This window comes from Nomia melanderi, chromosome 8 (genome assembly GCF_051020985.1).
Source record: "Nomia melanderi isolate GNS246 chromosome 8, iyNomMela1, whole genome shotgun sequence".
In the NCBI taxonomy this organism is placed as follows: domain Eukaryota; kingdom Metazoa; phylum Arthropoda; class Insecta; order Hymenoptera; family Halictidae; genus Nomia; species Nomia melanderi.
In genome coordinates, this window is record NC_135006.1 from 3,364,001 (window position 1) to 3,386,353 (window position 22,353).

General features: G+C 34.2%; 2 protein-coding genes across 16 annotated transcripts in view; one reads left to right on the forward strand and one right to left on the reverse strand.

Annotated features, from left to right (window-relative positions):
- LOC116426672 (uncharacterized) overlaps positions 1-22,353 on the reverse strand; it is a 141,068-nt gene that overhangs the window by 84,714 nt on the left and 34,001 nt on the right. The window lies entirely within an intron of this gene.
- Positions 1-22,353, forward strand: part of LOC116426669 (uncharacterized) — a 79,573-nt gene that overhangs the window by 46,533 nt on the left and 10,687 nt on the right. For 6 of the 15 annotated variants that reach the window (XM_031975946.2, XM_031975947.2, XM_031975945.2 and 3 more), the window contains one exon: positions 20,501-20,751. In XM_031975946.2, coding sequence (XP_031831806.1) covers positions 20,501-20,751 — 251 coding nt within the window. Of the gene's footprint in view, positions 1-16,554; positions 17,601-18,870; positions 18,931-20,500; positions 20,752-22,353 lie in introns of those variants that run through there. The other 9 variants (XM_031975956.2, XM_031975957.2, XM_031975949.2 and 6 more) reach the window with 9 other exon arrangements.

The following is a 22,353-nucleotide window of genomic DNA, read 5'->3' on the forward strand; positions in this document are numbered from 1 at the left end:
TTTTATTCGAATAAATCATCGCATAAAGTTGAACACTGAACCTATGCAACGTATTTCAATGGGTGACCAAAAAAGTTTTCTCTGTGCGACGTTGCTCAATGAGGTTTTCATTACAGGTAACCTTCCTATAACACGGTAGATAGGTTCCTAGAAAATGCCGTGTTGTGTGAAACCGTGTTACACAAGTCTCATCGCTCTTTCCGTCATTATTCTAAGGTAATTTAGTTCTTAAATATGTTAAACAAAAATCAAGTTACTTAGTGTTGTTCGCAATTTTCTTATCGTGTTAGAGCGAAATCGTGTTGTAGGATGCCGTGATGTAGGAGGGCTACCTGTATTTAAATGTGTGATAAATATGTTTTGATAGGTTTTGTGTGACGATTAATATGTATTTATACGTATGCGGTGGAAATCTGCCTGACGCTTTCTATCTCCCTCTTTCGTTAGAAAAACATCTTTCTTTCCACGTAAGATGATTCTTAGCATTCAGAACATTCAAGCATGTATCGCCTCATCATTATTAGGAAGCTCTTAAATTTTAAAAATAGAAATTAATTTTCATAAGTGGTATTTCGGTCTAGAGTTCTTGAAAAATGGATATTTTTTTCGTTTTTCATCTCTTTGATGTTTGAAGAATGCGAACTGAAAAGGAGGTTTCAATCTTTTGAAAATTAGTGAAGTTATAGGATAACGTAAACGCGTTGTCAAACACATCATTGGAAATATTGATGATTTTACAGTAACTTCATTTTCTCATTTGCACATTATTTTTTTTTAACACAGAAATCGAAGATATTAATTACGGTTTGCCTGAAATACTTCAAAAAATTAGTTTTCCATTTTTTATCTGACTCAGTAGACCAAACAATCTGAAAAAAATTTTAAATGACTATCATGCTAATGTGTTACTGCTGTAAAACTGAAACAATTGTTGTTCGAAAGCTTCAATACGAAATCTACATTTTTCAGTATTTTGGTTTTTTTTATTTTTCACGCTAAGGATTTGTAGTGAAAAAATTTACAAAATGTCTCGACCGTACACTGCCGTACTAGAAATGTCTCAGAATTTTTAAGCACCATTAAATAGAAAAATAGGACAAAAACTGATAATTGGAATTTGTTCTGTAACTACCCTTCTGGATGACATAAAAGGTTGAAAATTGCTGTACAATATTTTCTATGGATAAGTTATCGAACGAAACTTTTACGGGTAAAATCGCTTTAAGGGCACTTTTGATCCTCTTATCCTGCTATACCGTTTGAGAAGTTCACTTGAACGAATTCTATTAAATAATTCTATTAATGTTCAATTGTGTCACTGTTTCCCATTCTATCTCTTCCCTATTGAAAACTACACAACGGAAGGAGGTATTTTCCATATTTATTTACTACTCAGTCTGGATACAATACAATTCTCAAGGAATTAATTAGTGTTTAATATGACGTTCTTTAGCATATACTTTACTTCAGTGTAATTTCAATACAACGATTCTTAACTTAGTGCACAAGTTTGTTTTTTGGTAGACTCATTGTCAGTATAGAAGTAAAACAATATTAAAGGAAGAAGAATAAAATAAATTAACAATAATTACTGTGCGAAATATATACACTTAGAAAACACAGTAAAAATCAGTAACCTGCAATAAACGTGAATCGTTATGAGGAGACAACAATAATGGCAATTATATCAAACCACAAATTATTTAAGAAGTATTCAAGAAAAGTATTCCTGTATACGTATTTGATTTAAAATTATTATTTAAGGAACGTTATCTTGTTGCCAAAGATGCTTATTTAATATTAACCCTTTAGCTTACAATAACGTGTGAGATTCGCGGTGAACATTTTAAATAGCATTTAACGAACATAAATATTACTCAACTGCTTTGGGTTGAAATTAAATATTATTTCTTTCTTATCAATTAATATATTGCAGGGCAAACGTAGACATAGAATATGCATAGAAGTTTTCTCTTTTTTCAATAAATTATTACTGACAAAGTTGTTGTATCGATCACAGTTCAAAAATAAATCGTAGGCCAAGGGGTTAACTTATTATTTAGTTATTAAAATTTAATTAATAAAACTATTTCATTGGAGACAGACAAAATACAACCTCCGCTTTTAGTAGTTTCCTTTCGAAAACGTATTTTGGTAGTGTCAGGATTAAGATGGAAATTGTAGTGTAAGAATTTCGGTTTCCCGCAAGGGAATGGAGGTCACGTGTGGCCAGAGGGATGCGTGCAGGATGCAAATTATAGGACGATTATAAATTAATACATTAGTATCGAAACGCGGCAGGCAGGCGTCCGGATTGAGTATTGAACGACGTTATCGTGTTAGTCGCGAGCGAGCGAGCAAAATAATTAGAACGAGCCGGTGTGTATAAGCCTATTTCTGAGTAGACGGATAACCGTTGGGGGACTATTAATCGGCAACACAGACGATGCTTAAGGTGACGCGATGACGTCGCGTCCGAGATTACTAGCCATTCCCGTAGAATTAACCTTAATTCGGTGTTTAGCGGCAGTCGGAGTTCAGTAAAATTTGTTTCGAGGAACAAATGCATACAATTTTCTGTTCCGCTGTAATTATGACTACTAACATTTAATTAAGGTAAATTGATAATTAAATGAAAATTATATTAATTATATTATTTAATACATATTATATATTAACGTAGTTATATTAAATTATATTAATTTTATATATATAATTTGTTTATGCAAACTTCATTTGTATGTCTGAAAGAAATTATGATACCGGCTGATAAACTAAAGTTCTAATATTTCAATCTATTTATACGCATGAAGATCTAACAATATGGTAGATCAATTTTGTAATACAATTTGTTTATTATTCTGTCTTCTATAAAGTATTCAATTAATTTTATGTTAATTTAAAAGATTTATTTTTTCAGTATCATATGTTTCTTACAATTAGAATAAGTATAAAATTACTTCATTAAGAATTATTGTGTTCTTATAGCAATTTGAAAACTTGAGCTTCTTGAAAAAATTTATTTTGCAGTTTTGTAGTGGTAAAAGAACAATGTATTTTTTGTTTAAACTTTCTTCTTCTATCTTTTACCGTTTTTTAAATAATTCACGGGAAAAAAAATGTACATTTTTCTCAAGGGATGATTTCACCCCTTCAAAATTAAATTCGGCACAAAACAAAATTACAATGTATTGGACTTGACTTACTTTACCTACACGCGAAGTTTCATAATTTTTTGAATTTCCGAATTCGATACCTTTCCTTGTACAATCTCTTTTACCTGCAATTACAAATTGTGGGTGAAATGTTTGACAGTGAATTAAAGTGGATTCATTTCCCCTGGTTCGTTTGGCAGGTCAATAAGGTAGCAACGTTTCATTCGGTCTCGTCACGAGTGCGGCGACAATTACGTTATCAAACGAAAGGGACCGTCAGTCACCCTCCTTACTCGCTCGTTGGCAGCCGGCGCAAATCGTTCCGCCGTTAATAAGTAACCTCATTTAGCGGTTGAGGCGCTAGCCCGCCTACCGATTAGCGGCAACGACGCTGCCGCTCCCGTTAATTAGGTAACACTTTTTCCCCTTCACCCCGGCTACCGACAACCATAAATCAGTTCACTGCTGATCGCCTCTCGCTGGCAAGAACATCCTGCTTGAGCAACATACTACCTCAATGGCGAATTAGAATTATTGTTATCGTTATCATTAACACGTTCTGCGCCACTGGGAAATTTCGTTATATCTTACTTACGAAATGCATTGACTTTGTTGATAAAACGCTTCATTTTGTTCCATAAGTGAATGATATTTGTTCCATAGGTGATTTTTTAATGTGTACCTCTATCCAGTGTCTTGAAAAAATATTTCCGTATGAACGTTGGTGTTTGCCGTCAGTGGTACATTTGACACTGAATGTGTTAATAATAGTTAATCCGATTATTTATTTATTTATGGGAAAATCGTTAAGTCTGGAGACAAAGAAAAGTTTAATGTAAATGCAAACTGTTTTTTTTTTGAGGTATTTTAAATTGTGTTAATTTTTGCAGAAAAAGAAATACGGTACTTTTCTTAATGTACGTCGAATAATTCATTAGCATGAACATCGGAGTTGGGAAATCAAATGATAATTGTTTTGAAAAATATTGATAACAGATTTCATTTCTCTGTCATAGACGATTCGACAGAGTGGATCAATGTTATCGGTGTACAAAGGAATGTCTAAAATGTTTAGGTTAGAGGATAAACGTGTTGTGTAATATTTTTGTGAAAATTGTTTTATTGTAATATTTACGTATACTACGAGTTCTTTGTTGAAACCTGTCTTCTTACTTTGTTCTTTGACAAAATAAAGAGATGTAAAGAGGATAAAAGAGGTATGTTTCCTGAATTATGTGCGTTACGGAGCAACTTTAAAGTGAATTTTTTCGAAATTTCATATTTCCAATACAACACCTCCATTTTCCGACACTTTTCATTTATAATACTGAACGTACAATGTATTGCGTAATTTGAATCGAGCAAAGTGTTGGACATATACAATATGAAATATTAGACTCTGAATAGATGTTGAAAGGTAAAAACTATTTTTCTGTTTTCGAGTGTTAATAATTCACAGTTAGTCAAATTTTGACTAATAATATACTTATAGTACATGTAAATTTATCTGCGGTATGTTGGATTTGAATCAAAATAATGGAATATGTTATAAATCAATAAAAGAAAATACTAGTAAGAAAACTGTTTGAAAAAGGAGGAATATTTTATGATATAAATAGCTTTTATGTATTTTTAATTCCATTGTTTAAATCGAGCATATCGTAATGATTAAGAATTATTCTTAAAAAACGAGTATTTACTTGATCGTCACTATTTTGTAACAATAATTTTGATCATAGTCATTTCACACTAATACTGCTTATGTATGTTGTGATAAAATTAGTATCAAATATATTAGTTTTTTGATGAATTTCTTAGAATGGGAATTGATTGTCACTATCATATTTTCCAAAAAAATTCACTTATATTTAAGCATGACTTCAGTGCAACATTCAGCATACAAAGTGTTGTATTTTCAAATTACAATACTTTTAGTGCTGTACCAATTGATTGGAGACTTCAGTTAACAACACAACAATACACACCTTTTACGTAGTTCAGCAGATATTGTACAATGCCGTATAATTTTGAATAGACAAGTAGTAAATGATAAGGCACGTGCACACTTCAAACGATTTCAATGACAATAAGTGAACAATTGATACCACAATTCTAAGTCGGGAATGTTTAGTTCTGCATTATTGACAATAGTGCTTTAAAAGCGTGATATGCGTCTCGAGTGAATAATTATGAGCAAATGCATTCTACCGAAGCAAACATTCTTACCATTTTTTAAAACGATTTCAGTGTTTTTCTAGTTCAGAAAATTGAGGAATATAATTTCGAAAATTGTTGGAGCTTTGAAAGTGTTGAATAATTAGCAGGTCTAGCTTCCAAAAGAATTTATTTATTAATTAAAAATAGAAAACGGAGTATATGTATTCGTGTAAATTTAGTAACCGTTCGTTTGGAATGCTCGTTCAGAACTAACACTAGAAGAGCGTGATTACAAAGAGCCTTGTGCGAAAGGGCAAAAATATGTTCTCGACCGTTTTGGGGGAAAAAAAACAGCAAACTAACGGTAAAGAATGGCAGCGACTCGGGTCGCAAAACTGACCGTTTTATGACCCTTTCTTAGGACGCTTCCGTCGAACGCGAATAAAGACCACGATTCAAAATACACATCGTGAGTCGATTTATGCCAAAATCTAACAGAAAGGAAATGGTTGTAAGTTTCAGACTATTTAAAACATACTAAACAATCATTGTATACAGATTAAAATTTATCAAATTACATGCTTCTTTTAATAAAACTAAATGAATAATCCAGTGAATATACTTTTGTAAAGTAGTAAGTCGAATGATGAATATAAATACGTAAAAGAAATATAAGAAATATAAAAAAAATCACAGAGAGAAAAAGAAAGTAGAGCATACATTATTATAGTAATAAATTTCATTCTCATGCTTCGGAGTACTGGAAAAATCAATGATCGTTTTAAAATAATTAAAAATGTCAAAAGTCGAATTTATTCTCTGAGATTACGAAATTACTATTTATATATTTTTACAGTCAATACTATTTTTTCTGACAATAACGCTATGTCAGTGAAACAATAATTTATTTAACTTAATAGAGCACACGTTCAACATTATTTGCACAGAAAATTTATTTACATTCGTTGAATGTACAAATCTTTCTTTGTAAAACGCAATTATTTTACTTGAGATTTTATTTTTCCATGTGTTTTCTTTGCGCACTGCGTTAATTTACTATAAAAGATTAAAAGAATGCGAAAGATTTCTACTGTGGAAAAATAGTATTATAAAACTATACTATAAAAATAGTATAATTAATATAAGGATATCTTCATAGGATTAAACGAATGACATTGTCAGTTCAAGTGGAGGTACTTTTCCCCATTCTCATTGACGTGATTAATTAATAACTTTCTGTCGTCCTAAAGTAGGTATGTACATATCTACCTCGTGTTTCACCATGCTGAACTCATTTTAGAAAGTGCTGTCATACTATGAATAAAAAAAAGTATAGCCTTCCGTCTTAAAAAGATTGTCTGAAATCACAATATATCATTTCTATTTTTTAATTAACATCAAGCGCCGTATCCAATAGGAATTTGTTCCCAAAGTTTTCGGCATCATTGCAGCTGGCTTCATCAGGAGCTAAAGACACACTGATACTGGTGTATGCCTAGGATGACTGTCTTTTATCATCAGTTAACCAGTTAGCTGTTGCGACCTCTTTGAAATGTGTGTGCCTAAAATGTGTCGCAAAAAGTAAATTTCCTGTGTTTGGACGCGTACATTCGTTATAACACAAAACCTTGCCATTTCTTCATGACGAGTATACTCGTTAAAAACAGCTAACTGGTTAGTGGTATAACCGTGCCGATCCAATGCAATATTCATTTAATATTTGTAATTATATAGTTGTACCTCTGTATCATGCCGCGAACTCCTGTGATTATGAGCTCCCTTATAATGTGAAATCTGAAAGGAGTCGTAGTACGGTTGGGAGGCGTGAAGGGAGTAGCTGCTAGCTCCACCCGGCTTCCCACGTTTTGTCTGAAGTTGTGCAGTTATGGCGGTCTTTAATGTTCAACAGACCCATATGGCCACAGAGGTGGTTTGAATCTCATTTAATTACAGCAATGAGAGAGTCAAACACTTAGTCTGTGTCCTTTTTCTATAAAAACAAATGTATTGTACTTACATTTATCATAAGGCATGATCTTAACCCCTTGACGAACATGTCTGTGACATATGTGAGCGCGACGGATTGTCAAAAAATGATATTGAGTCTTAATAATTTATTTCAATTTATAACCATGACTTATTTTTACCGAAAACTATTACTCTAAGTGTTATGTTGCCACAACACACGGAGGGAGGAATACTCCCGATAAAGAGGATGAGATCTTATCCGGATTCAGAGGAAAACCAAAGGTGCTTAGGTTTTGTGTTTTATTTACACGATGACGAGTCCGAGTTGGAAATACGAGGTAGAGGTTTTAACTTGTTTTTGACAGTTTCGTGATGAGGATAATTCTGCTATTCTTCTTGATTGATGGTATTCAGGAAAATTCGGGAAAGGAAGAATTTAGTAGTAGAGAGAGGGAAACATTTGAGCCTTGATGATTCACGTTGAAGGTAGGAGTGACTAAGAATCTGGATGTCGAACTGCCAGCTACATATTGTTGTGCTGGGTGGATCTAGGGGTGTTCGCCAGCGACATAATTATCTACTCAACGTTCTTTTTACAGTTCTATTTACAATTCTTTACAAATGTTGTACAATATAGTCTTTGGTTCGATACATCCTTTCTTGTTCACGTTTGATCGAAGACTGCTCGCTTGTCTTCGTTTACTCTGACCAACTCCTTAGCGACCAGTTTATTTCAACCGCCTTCAGGTCCTAAGGGTTGGTTCAGCCGTGCGTGCTGGAGGAACGAGTTCCATACATCGCAACTCGTCAGTTCGATGTATCGCAACAATATATATATATATATGCACATGGCACATGGCAGGAGTTCAAATGCGACCAACAGTGTGAACCCTGAAATTTCTCATCAACGTTCACATCTCATAAAGCATTCAAAATAATCAAAACACTGAATTGCACTACATAAAACCAATATTATTCATTCATTCCTATTTTACGTTGAATTGTTAGTAGACGTATTAAAAACATTCGTCGTAACAAACTGAACTCATGACAAATTAAGCGTCCATAGACGCCAGCAGTGGTCAAAGGGTTAATCATTGATTCTGTTAGAAGTACCGAAGTAGGTACATTTACATTTTATGGTCGACGTCTCCGACATAAGGGTCCTTGGAATATATTCCTATCTCCAGTAAACGGCATATATCAACTGATCAGTAATCAACGCCGTTGAACAGTGAAGTCAAAGGGGGAATGTGGCAGCTAAACGACGAGCGGTATATAACAGTTCAAGCATTGAGCTGTTGGAGAAGGTAGGTAAACCCGCCCTTCACGGCCAGACCTTGATCAAAGCGACGATTTCAAATTGCGCAACAACCAGCGGAGAAATAATTTTTACTTTAACCAGTTAACTGCGTTCGATGAGTAAACGCATCATTTTAAAACGAAAAATGATACTTTCTCAACGATAAATTATTTATTTCTTCAAATAAATGTGTAATTTTTCTTCGCTTTGCTTTAGTTTTTTCGTTTGATTATATTATAAATGCATTTGCTCTGCGTTTGTCGAGTATACACTTTATTATCTGATTTTATCAAATAAAAATCATTTTAGGAACATTTCGGAGGCTTAATTTTAAAAGGAGTAACAGAATTCATAATAAAGAAAATAAGTCTATTAGAAGGAAAAGAATATATTTTGAAACAAACGGAAATAACTGTTATAACTGTCAATATGTAACAAACGTCTCCCAATGCGGGTAATCCCGAAGTCAATTCGATTATTGGAAATTATTTAATTATCAAAACATGATTAAATGAAAGAAGTAAGGTAATTAAATATTCGATAAAAAATTTTTACGTGTATGTACTGTATGTATGTAGCTGTATGTATCATTTCTTCGTGCATTCGTAGGTTTCCCTTCAGTTTATTTAGCTGTTGGATATAATGCCAATATGCCTTTTAACTAAATTTATAACATTATATTATATTTTATTAAATTAATTTCTTTTTAATTATACCTTAAAATAAACAAAAGAACAGAAATTTAAATTTCATAAAAAGATTTGAAATTTAATGTGAAATACTTAAGTTTAAGTTTAAGTTTAAGTTTAAGTTTAACGTGAAGTGAATTCATGACTACATGGACAATTTCAACACGCTTTTCTCGATTGTATGTTGAAGAGTGTCGCAGCTTTAACGACTCGAAGAGAGCCAAGGCGAGCCTGTTCTAAAAATTGTTTACACAGAATCGCTGTTTCAACGCGTGTAATTTGAATACTCCAAAAATAATACAAATTCACAGAAATGATTATTTGTTGAGTTTTGCATACAGATGATAAAGACAAGAAAACCGTATTTAGGTATTGCAAGAGATATTTTAATTATTAGATACCGATTTTGACATAGATATTCTAAGAATCCCCTAATTTTGGAAACCTAGAGAATGGAAAATGTTTAGAAGTTAAACAATTGCTAGCGATTTTGAATCTGCATTTATTTCGTAAAACAAAAACAGGGTCTTAATCTTCTGAATAAAAATTACAGAAGGAATGTGTTATAATGGAAGGAAGGAAGTTATTTGAATTACTGTGTCATTTGTGGTTGAACAAATTGCGTAACGATATTATCTTGGCACATTAATACACAATTGCACTGGGACGCTGATAATTCTAATGTCGATTATCTTGGACTCTAATTGGATTGTTGAGTCACTGACTCTTGATTACCGAAACACATAATCAGAAATTCTTCGATACGAGAGGTGCAGAGAGCGGCGTTATTAAAGAATCCAATGGAAGTGTCATCGCTGACATTAAACGGATTCGAACTGCCCGTTTACTGAACTGATTGCTGTTATTGTGCAAACGACAGAATATTTATAAAAAGAAGAATCAATGAAATTATTTATAATTAAAAATTTTATTTTATTTTATTTTCGGTTTAAAACAAAAAATAAAAATGATCTGTAAATGAACGTCAACCTATTAATGTTTGCTGATTATCTTACACAACAAATTGAAAGAAATAATAAATGGAATAACAATTATTGAATCTCAGATCGTTTACTTGTAATACGTCAGTGCTCGTTTGTAAAATATTATCAGATCTGATTGAAGGTAGATATGCCATTGAAAAAGGAAATAGTCTCAAAAAAATAAAGAAAAATAAAACAAAACAATTTTTCATTGTCATATACATATACATATACACAATGTTCACATGCACAAGTCATATACAGTGTGTTCCTGCAAACTGCAAACACCTAATTTCCTCGAAAAATATAAATAATAGGAATAAATGCTCGAAACAAAGATTAGAGGATATTAGATGCTGTATATTGCTTCTTTGCTGGAATAGGTTCACAACTCAAGAAACGTAATTTTCAAGTTATTTCTATAAATATATTATAAACACATCTCTTGAGCAGTGATTGAAATCCCATTTACTTATCCGCATAACGTTACTAGTAGAAAACAATTATGTGATTATCCTTGATTAGTGTGACATCATGTTATACCTATAAAGACGTCATATTCTTAGTTGCATCTTGATCTATCCTTGTGATCAACAACGTGAAAACTGATTAATAAAAGTGAATGCTATTTTTCACGTTCATAAATTATATTTATGTGATAATATATATTTACGTTCAAAACCAGTCTTTCGCTTCTCTTGAAAAATACAAAATTTGGAGTTGTAACACTGTTACAACAAGAGAGCGATATTATGCCGTTACATGTTTTGTTTTGAAGTAATGTTAAAATGTTCTACAAAAGTCACAATAAAATTTTGGGATGGAATCCTGTATTTTCTATTACATATTTCTATAGTTGACATACAGACGTTTCTAACACTAGGTTTACGGATATCGATCATATGATTTGTTTTATCATTCTAGAAAACTTGATGTTCGTTCGGTTGGATCTTGGAAGTTAGAAGTTTAAAGATAAATAATTGGGGACCATAATGATGGAATTTTCATCAATCAAAGTCGACATAAACATTTACCAAATAGTGTTTATAAAATTCAATATGCGTGAAATTGCGTAAACCCAGTGTTAATATGCTGCAAATCTATTATTTTCGTATAAACCGTTATCGAGATACACTGGGCATCTAAAGACGTGCCGGCGACATATACTGACGACCTAGCAACCTCCCCGGGGTGTATACAATACATTAGATAACGCTAATGCCGGCAGCACATCATCCATGAATGGTGATATCTCCATAATGGTTTACATGAATATAACATATTGACAATGTTTTGAAAACATTTGAATGTCAGCTATAAAAGCATGCAACAGAATATATTGATTTCTATTTAAAAATGTCTAGATGTCCTTTACAGGAAGTTTCACGGTCACTTCAAGGTCAAACAAGTAACAACATAATACACAACTCTGAATATCTTATAATTTTCGTCTTGAACATTTCTAATTTCATTTCAAATATTATTCCAAATATAAGTGACATATTTTTGGACGATCAAAGTGATTATACCCATAGTTTGATACACATAACATTATATAGAACTCGACTAACGTATCTACGGAACACACACCTTCTTTGCTTATCGTAAACACGAATGCAGACGTGCATATAGCTATCCTAAAATGAATTGGGCCAAAGAGAGCGCATGTGCTGGCGGGAGATACCCAAACAGGCTGATTCACGGGTCTCCTACCTTTTGTTTCGAGAGAACCGGTAGACCAGAGAATCTCATAAACATGCTCGCTTATGGAACAATAATGTGATACACGGCTATAATAATGAATGAACACCTTATTAACCGATTGTGAGCCGGGTTTCCACGCCGTCAAGCGGAATGTCCACATTTTCGTCTTTCTTAACCCGGCCGATCCTACATATTATTTTCCCTTTTGGGTCAATTAATTAGCCCTTTGACTCTAAAAACCGTATATATATATACAGTGTATACAAGCTATGGGTACAAGATTATTGCTCCTTCGGAATGGAAAAAATGTTATTTGAGACATTTTCAAATAACGAATAATTCTGGAGATAGTTGCATTTATAGATTAAAATGAAACATCCTGTATACTAGAGTATATTACATACTAGCATCTACAACAATGCACTATATACCAACGACAAAAATTAAAGAATCACAAAATTTTCGTTGAAAACTTGTCCAGGTTCAAAATCGTATAACTTTATGAAAAAAAACTTTGTACGGCAGTCACCGGAAGTTCGTTTGAAAGCACGAAGCTTCCACTCTCAGAACCTGCACTCATTATTTCCTTTGATGTGTTTTTCATTATGTAAAGGGTATGAAAATGAACATAGTTTTTTATTTCGAAAATTTTGCAAATACGAACACCTTTGCAGATACTAAACAAATTTTCTCGAAACTACATCACGCACAAAAGCAGGTACACTAAACATAGAGGTATATAGGTAAATACTACATACTTCGAACTTTAAAAATCATTTCGGATATTTAACACTTTTAAGGCACCAATAATTGTGAAACAAAGAAATTGAATACCGTCATTTTAATGGGTGCGTAGTTCTAATGTTAAACTCATGGTGAATTTAGTTTCGAAAAGAATTTATTTCGTGCAGTGGATAGACATATGTATTTATAATACTTTATATAACATTCTTGTTAACTTTTAACTATTTTTTTCCTTTTTATCCTTCAATCGGTACAGTCTCATGATTCGGCATATTTGATAATCTGGGACTGACTCGGTCCCGAGAATGTCAGATAATCGGAACTCTATCATATCGTCGGACAAATGTTTGGGATCAATGCACTGGTTAAAAGAAAAGCTTCCACCGACTGACATTAAAATTTTCAAAATTGATTAAAATTTCCATTACAAACGAGACCGTACGAACAGCTATTCGTATTCTACATTTTTGGTTTGCTTCTACATTTGGGAAATCAACAATTATTTCGACGCGAAATCGGAAACCTTCTGCATTGGCAACTCATATATTCTCGTAGTAGTTATAACAAATTCAATATCTGTATGTAGAAGTGTAACCTAGATAATGAACATCCAATTATTGTCCATGTTTATATATATATGAAATGTCGTAGAGATAAAGCGAAAGCATCTAGTAGACATTTTTTGAATATTATTCTGCGAATTCTGTACGTTGGTTTTACCACAGTAAACAGTACCTACAGGGCAAGATTAGGTTGTATGTTCTGCGCAGCTGTCCAAGCACCACAGTTTATGATGCTCGAGGCCGAATTAACAGATCTAAGGTGTGACGATTATTACAACCCCCGTGTTCGTGTACGCTGTACAGGCAATGTTAGTGGACGTTGCATAACACTTTCACACGCCGAATTAACTTTGTGTGAAGTAATTGGGATGAAAAAAGGCCTCCTCCTTTTCTCGGTTGAAAATGGACTGTATTTGTTGATTGATAATGAGTGAAAAGAGTGTGTATGTGTGTACAAAGTTGATGTGTGTGTTTGTCCAGTGAGTACGGCGTGATTTGTAATTAACTTATGTTGACTACATGTCTGTCTGATCTTATCGTGAGTCTGTATCTATATATATATATAAATAGTGGTGTAGGGCGGTATTCTTAGTATCAAATCGGGAAGCCGAACGATCGAGGTGTTGCCGATGACAGTGTTTTTGTCTACGCCCACATTACTTGTGGTGGAGGTAGGGGGTACGTTGTCCCTTCTGACCTGCAAGAGTACCGGTGGCTGCGCGTTCGGGGTTCAAGTGGTTGAGCTGCCGTTTTTTATGGTATGTCAACTGCCGGTCAGTTATGACACCAGATGGTAAAATGCAGCTATCAATAAAACATTAGCGCATAATTGTCCATACCATAACTCTACTCGCACCGACAGCTGTGTCGCACCCAAATAAACCGTGCCGGAACACCCCGCTTACATTAGGTCACAGCACTAAGTTTCAAATGTAAATTATTGTTTCAATACGTTCACCATTTCGAAATATAAATTTCAACTTACGAAAGACAGCGTTATGTTCAATATTTAAATCATTTGGGCGGTAAAGAATTTTCTTTAATATAGGTACACAAATAAACGCGAAGTAAAATGCATATCTTTTGCTGATTGCAAAAATAATAGAATTTGCGATATTGCGTTTAGGAAGGCCCATAGAATAATACTGTGTAAGACAAAGTTGAAAAATGTTAATAATTAAGACACAATGAATGTTCAAAATTGAGAAATTGAGTTTTTCTTCAGAACTGCTTTTTTCAAAAACTGTTAGTGATGAAGCAAAATGGATTACATATTCGAATTCAGCATAAGAAATAGTGTTAAGGTGACCCATTAAACCTTCTGTAACAAAAATCGTGTTGACCAGTGTAATTGCAATGTTCTTGCATGTAGCAATATGTATGTGTGTAAAAATCAACAATTCTTATAAATATATTGTATTGAAAATGCATTCATAGTGGATGAGTATCATTATATTCTTGCCAATTCCAAGGAACAAAGAGATTTAATGCTGTGCAATGATTCGACTTAACCGTAATTGTATGTCTCCTGCATATTCTATCAATAACCGTACTTCTGACTCATACACATTGCTACCCACTACTATCAAGGGATTATTATAGCAGCAGTAAACTCGTGATTCTTAGTAATTCAAAAGTTAAATCGAAGTTACAATTATAATTACTCTTGATTTTCGTCGTAACAAAGTTCATGATTAGTTAACTGTAATATAATACTATTATATCTTTAATCTATACACACTGACACGTGGGCACAGTGGCGTGTCAAATGTTCGCAGAGACTCCCTAATGCTGAGTCCATACTGGGCAAAAGATTCAGGAACAGTTTGCGAACTGTTAGTGAACAGAAAGAGCATCACGTCTACACTGGAACTAGTAAACAGCTCACGAGCATATCGCAAGCAGTTATAGACTTGCTCCCTCAGAGTTCACGAGTAGTTTGCTCTTAATCTTTCTAGTTCATTCAAAAATATCTGAAAAAGATTTGCTGTTCGCATGAGCTGCAATTTTTTAATTCTTCCATTGGACAGCGATCGCTCTCAAATCGTAGATCGAATATGAACTGAAGTTTAACGTGCTGACCAGTCACGAATTAACCTGTTAACTATAGAATTTAGTTTAAAAAATCTCGTTCTGCGTGTAATAAAATTAAAAAATGAAGTGTGTGTGTATATTTATGTGAAAAAATAAATAATTCATCCTTGAAAGAATTAGTATCATTTTGAATTTAAAATGACGTGTATATTCGTCAAACGCAGTAAACTGGGTAACACATGTGTCTACAATAGAAGTCGTTGTTTACGAGTTAAGTTGTATTTGCATGTACATTAATTTATATCCGAAGGTACACTGGTCTTTATAAGAGTGTTCTAAATCGTATCCATTAGTTTGACCCATTTCTGTCGTTAGCGTATATATACGTTCTTAGTCTAAAGCCCAATACATTATCCAGCTGTTTTTAGACCACTTAAAATTCTCTTTTTATTTTACTATTTTTAATGAAGGAAGACAGAGCAAGATCGAACCTAGATAATTCTTTTCTTGTCTTTTGTTTTTCATGAACGACCATAGATCGAGATCCCTAGTGTCAACACGTACCTTACAAACGACTGAAGAATATTCGAACAAAACGAAAACGGACCGAGATCGGATCAAGATTTGACCGATAATATATATATCAGGCCTAAATTATCAATGAACAGTCAATCAAGTTTCGCAGTAAAATGTCTACGGGAAAATTCTGTCATAAGATCACCGGTCAGATATTAACCAGTTAACTGCGTGTGACGTGTAGACACGTCATCTTAAAACTTGAAATGATACTAATTTTTCAACGATGAATTATTTATGCTTTCACACAAATACGTAATTCTTCTTTATTTTGCTTTGGTTTCCCATTAAAATGTACCCTGGGCAAATTGGTTCTGGATTTGACGAGTACACACTTCATTTTTTCATTTTATTGCAGCCGAAACGAGAGATTTTTGATACTAAGTTTCACAGTTAACAGGTTAAATGCGAAGCGATCGTGAAATTCGCCAAGAACGCGTTAGATCTCGTTACACGTGTCTCTGTACTCGCCAAATTCATGAACAGGTTTTTCGAGGCTCCGTTTTTCGAGCTGCTCGCAGCTCGTTATTCGTCAAAGTGACCACACCGACGGCGAACATAATTCGCGAACGTCAGTGTGGACCCGGCATAAGATCGTCCGAGCATTAGATTTACACAACTATGTTGCCTGTCGGAAGTGGATCGGTAGCGTTTGCCAGCGAAGCCAAAGAAGTCAGTAGGATACAGATGGGGAGGGAGGATGTTAAGTTTAGCCGGTGTCGACTTAGCGTGGACAGTGTGTCAAGATCACTCGATTCACCTCGAACGCGTCGAGGACCGATTGTTGCTTCTCTTTTCTTTGGGTCAGCGGCGGACCGGGTTCGCCGAAGGCACGAAGCGTCGGAAATTTCGTCCACCGGAACAGAATCTAATAAGAGCCGTCTCGTACGGGCGGACGCGAGGGGTGAAGGGGTGGCATTTCTACGAGCGGTAGTCGAGTGTCTTGAAATCGATAGACTTTCACGTATAACGACGAACGTGATTCCGTTTAGCCGAGGCGCGAGTGAAAGGTCATGGTGTGTCTAGTTGCAGAGATCGATTTGCTGGAGACGTGACCCGCCATTTTGCTTTTCTCCAACTAGATTTCGGGACGTCGTCGTTCCACCGCGTGACGTACGCACGGTGAACCTTCGTGGACCACGGGTTATACTGGGTGTTCCCTGAAACGTAGTACAACTGAGGAGGACGTGAATCTATATGAAAAAATAAGTGGGAAATAGAGAATATTTTCTCCTAGAGAACTTTATTCCCGATGGATTTCCAGTTACGATTTATCAATGTTTGGAAGAAGTTACGAGCAGGCACAGCGGTGAAGTTATCGGAGTGTTACATTCTCACCGATTTGGATGGTTTTTGAATATATTATAGAAATCAATATTTTTCAACTTGATTAATTCCTTTATATAACATGCGGTTTCGTTTAGTTCTCGAGATATCTGTAAAAAACTGTCGGTACCTTTACATACAATGAATTCTGTGCCCGTGGCAATGTATCGTACAAATGCATTCTAAGAACTTCACTGTGAGCATCGTTAGCTACCGGGCTCAGCAGGCAATCTGATTTTCTTTAATAGATATAAAAGAAAATAATAGTAACGTAAGGAAAGAATCGAGTCTAGCTTTGTTTACACTTTATACTAAGACCACCGTGAGACGACTGCATAACAATGTGGTATCACATGACGCACAATTGTAAACAGAATGCATTGTACTGCCAATTTCTCGTAAGTATCTGAAGAATTAAGTTAAATCGTCGATTATATGTACAGGTAGGTCTTAATTAACGTGAATTGAAATAAATCGATATTCGATTTATGCGAATTATAAAATGGTACTATGTTACATTCAATGCGAACAAAAATTTAGTTAATGCGCAATTCGCGAGACTTCTTTCATAGATTCAGACTTTTGTGACAAAAAATCTAATCATTCAAATATGGATCGGACCATGCGAATTAATAAGAGAAAAAATGAATAATAGAACCTTAGACAAAGTACTTGTCGACTTATCATGACATATGTGATGATTTGAAGAAGCACAAAAGCACAATCCGCGCCTTCAAAATACTTTGTAACATAATAAACACGTTAATTTTATTATCAATTAATAAACTACGTATGAACAGATACATTTACTAATTTTTATTGTGTACTTCTGTTTAAATTGGAACCAATTCTTATTTTTAAATTTTCAAGTCGTAGTGCATATTTGAATAATGTAATCCATTTCTGAGATTTATTATACGCGCTAACTGAGATATACCTGTATAGGAAAAAGTTGTTCAAAATATTGATTTTTAATATAGTAATACCTCGATAAATTTGCTAATCTAATTCTCATTTAACCCTTTGCACTGCATAGGCGTCTCGCAGTAGCCATTCGATTTGGTACAGCAAAATTATGAAGTATAATATTTAATATTAAGTTGCGTTTGATGCATTAATATGTGAAATATTAAAATAAAACCGCCTTCTTCTTTAATTTCTTTACGATTTCTTGTTAAGTTAGTTTCGAGAAATGTTGACTATATTTCATTAGAAATTGTGTTGGATACTTTTGATAGAAAACTCTTGGAGTGCAAAGGGTTAATTACTTGCACTCTCGACAAATCTTCAAATCTGATCATCTTGGAAACACAGCGTCGTACGAAAAAGTGTTACTGTATATTTCCTACTTCGCTTTCTTGTATAGAGTAATTCCGTTTGCTGTTATACACGCGACCCTCCATTTACGCGGAGTATCCGTTATACGCGAATTCGTTTTACGCAAATGAAAATCGCATAAATGGAGTCTGCCAATGCAAGAGAAATCAAAATAATGTAATGAAAAGCCGGTATAAGTTTTAAAAATAAAAAAACTATTCACGATTTGAGACTCGCTCACGAAAAATATGTAAATGGAGATCCGGGTTACCACACTTTCGGAAACACCCCGTGTTTGTTCACTATACGCGCATACTGCAGTTGTTTTATATATTGAATTTATATTACCAGGTGTGCCGCACGCGGCCGCACGGCTAAAAGGAGGTGATTCTACATGTAAATGACAGAAAGGTAGAACACAACTTTTCTACGCGAAGTTTTATTGTCGAGAAAATCAAGTTTAAACATTCAGGGGACGCGCGTGCTTCCGAGTACGACTGCCTAGTGTGTCGAACTACTTCTTGCTGTTTCTACTTGAAGTAGGCACAATTATACCGCGTTGCCCAGTTCTCGAATATTGAGTTATTTTCCAGCTAGTGACGCGTTTAAAATTATTTTGGAACAACTGTAATTTAAAACTGCAGCCGAAAACTTTCATTTTAACGTTCATTTTAAACAAATTGCCTTCAATTGCGGTCTATTATGAAAAGAAGAGAAATCATTAATTCAATCATTCGGGAACACAATTTTACATTGTTATCCACTTCTGCCAACTATTTTATATTATGGAAGGAATATTTGTAGGCTGATTATCGTCATGTAGACTATCGAAATTCATAATAATGGTACATGCGGTAGTAAATTTCTTTTTTAAGTATGTGGAAAATACCGACTCCTCTCAGAATTCGCGGGGAAACTAGGATAGTCGGAAAGCATCGTTGCCATGGTGCTTAAGACAAGGTTGGCCAGTTGACGAATCTCGAGATCGAGTCAGGTTTCTCCTTTTTGTCTTCTTTCTGGAATTTTATGATTTAAACAATTTGAAAAATATTGTATTTAATATGTGTACATGTCCTTCAGTTTTATTTATTGGATCTATCTGCATATTTTCTCCGTTCTATAAAATAGCGAAAACACGTGTTTTTTTTATAAAACATTATTTGTTAGTGTTCCTTACTGGAAAAATTAACATAACACGTTACATTACATCGAATAAAATGATGTGAATTTACATCAAGAATAATTAATTGTAGTTCGGAAAGATACGTATTTTTTTAGTTCGAAACTAACTCTAGTAATAACGTAATAATATATAATAAAATTCAAAACTCGTCTTCATTCAACAAAGGAAAGCATATGACATTCAATTGAAAGTATTGAAAACTGTGAAAAGTGTATGTCCTTTTCCATTTTGTCTATGCATTTGTAGTTAATTATTATAATTTAAGAAATATAGAAGTCAAATTATTAAAACCATCGTTTCAAGCTATACATAAATTATCTAATGTTTCATTATATCACGTGAGATTTATTCATAAAAATCTTAGACTGTGATAATTTAAAATATCCTTAAGAAAAGCTTCTTTACGTTTGCTTTAAATGTAAATTCGAAATCGTTTCCTCCGTCACTTTTCCAAAATTTTACAAAATAAGGAAAAACATCTAACGGAGTAGGTACCGGTTGCAATTAATCCGGCTAACAATGAACGAACAGTAAACCAGCATCGATAATATTAACCGAATAACCGGTTGATTATTCGACGGTGAAAATCCACTGTGGCGTAGGAACGTAAGTGAGAGAATGATAAATTATTGATAGAGATATGACACGATGCAAATGACGAGTTAACTGGTCTACCTCGGTTAACAGGTTAAAAAGTATTTTTACGGGTGTCGCTCGATGAATTGACGCGAAGTGCGTTGCCGCTTTGCTCGTTGGAGAGGGAAACAGTAGTAACGAAGAATATCCGTTTGATTGCAGAATGATGCTGCGGGGGGTGACAGTGGTTCCGGCGATGGTCTGGCTAGCGGTGTGTGTGACGATGGTGGGGGCTACCAGCTACCTCCACCCCTCTCGCCTCACACCCGATCAATACGCCCCTTTGATCTCGCACCGCCATGGATTCTATAGAAGTATAGAGGACCAGCCGAATTGGAAGGATCAGGGTCCTGCGGAGAATCAGTCGTTCGACCCCTCGATCGGTCCGCGGAGATCGATGTCTGCTGATACCCGTACGTCAGATGCTCGCTCTAGTTACCAGTGATTTTATTCCAACGCTCTGATAGAAACAGAGTGGATCACTTTATGAGCTTATGTTAGTTAAACGGAAATGCTGGTAGCTGTATAGCAAAACAAATTAATTAACCTTTAACGGTCGAGAACTTTTTTTTGTAATACTCGCCCATAAAACGTTATATTACAGTAAATATTTTTTGTCAGTGCATGATCAACAAACTAATGATGTAATAAGTTGCAATATTTGATAAAGAAAACTACGACGATGATAAATAAATGAAATGAAAACTAAATTCTTTTCATGTCCCCGTAGCGGGGTTTTTCGGCCGTTAAGGGTTAATATACCCTAAGTTTCAAGATCTGAGGACTAACCCATAGTCGTACGATTTCTTTCGTAATTACACTCGATAAAACCATATTGCCGTTAGTAATTTGTTACAAAAAAGAATAGAATTTTATGTTTATTCTATGTCCACGTTAATTCCGAAGGTTAACACTTAGGCAACCGTGCACGCCACGCCTAACTGTACGTTTTCCATCGTGTAAAAATCGACTATAACTATAATCTTTTCTATTAACTTCAGTTGTACTAATGTAACGAATTTGATTAAAAATTGTGCTCCATGAAAGCAAGAAAGGTATTTGACGCAATGCAACTAACACAGATAGAAGAATAATTACATAATAAAGAAAGAAACAAAGAAAATAGAAGGCAATTCATTGCTAAAGGAGAAGTAAATGATCTTATAATTCGATTATGCAGCGACTTACTTTAAAGCGGGTATATCTCACCATTTGGTTCACTAACAAAGAAAGGTATCAAACCAATAAATTTAAAAATTAATGAAACTTTCTGTGTACGTACAGTAAGTCTAATACATTGCAATTTCTCTTAGTGCCGAATTTCATTTTGAAAGAGTGAAACCATCCCTCAGAAGAAATGCAAATTTTTCTTTCCCGGGGATTGTCTTCAAAACGGTAAGAGATAGCGAAACGAATTTTCCACAAAAATACTGTTCTTTCACATCTATAAAATTGTAAAATAAAATTTTTCAAGAAGTTATGTTATTTTCAAAATTTTGAGAAATTGTCTTTTACAATTTAATAGACCTGAAGAAACAATGTATTTTTTGTCGAAATGTTGTTTTACTATCCCTTATCGTTCTGAAGATAATCCACGGGAAAGAAAAATTTATATTTTCGGGGGGTGGTTTCATCCCTTCAAAGTGAAATTCGGTATGAAACGAATCGCAATGTATTAGGCTTGACTTACTCTACTTACACGCAAGGTTTCATAATTTTTGAAGTTAATTTTTGAGTTCGATACCTTTCCTTCTAAGTTTTCAAAGTGTAGAAAGTAATATTTAACCGCTTGTCTTACGATTTCTTCCGCAGCTATCGTCTTTAAGGTTTCATTACGCTTAATAGCAAATTAAAAGAAGAAAGAATTCTATGTAGATTGTGAATTTATATTTACCGTACAGTTTAAATGTTCATTAAAGACAGATAATATTCGATTGATCAACTAAGATTAAATTCGAGTTGAAAGAGAAAATTAATACTGACATGTGGTAAGTTTGGTTTCAAAACTTCATTAC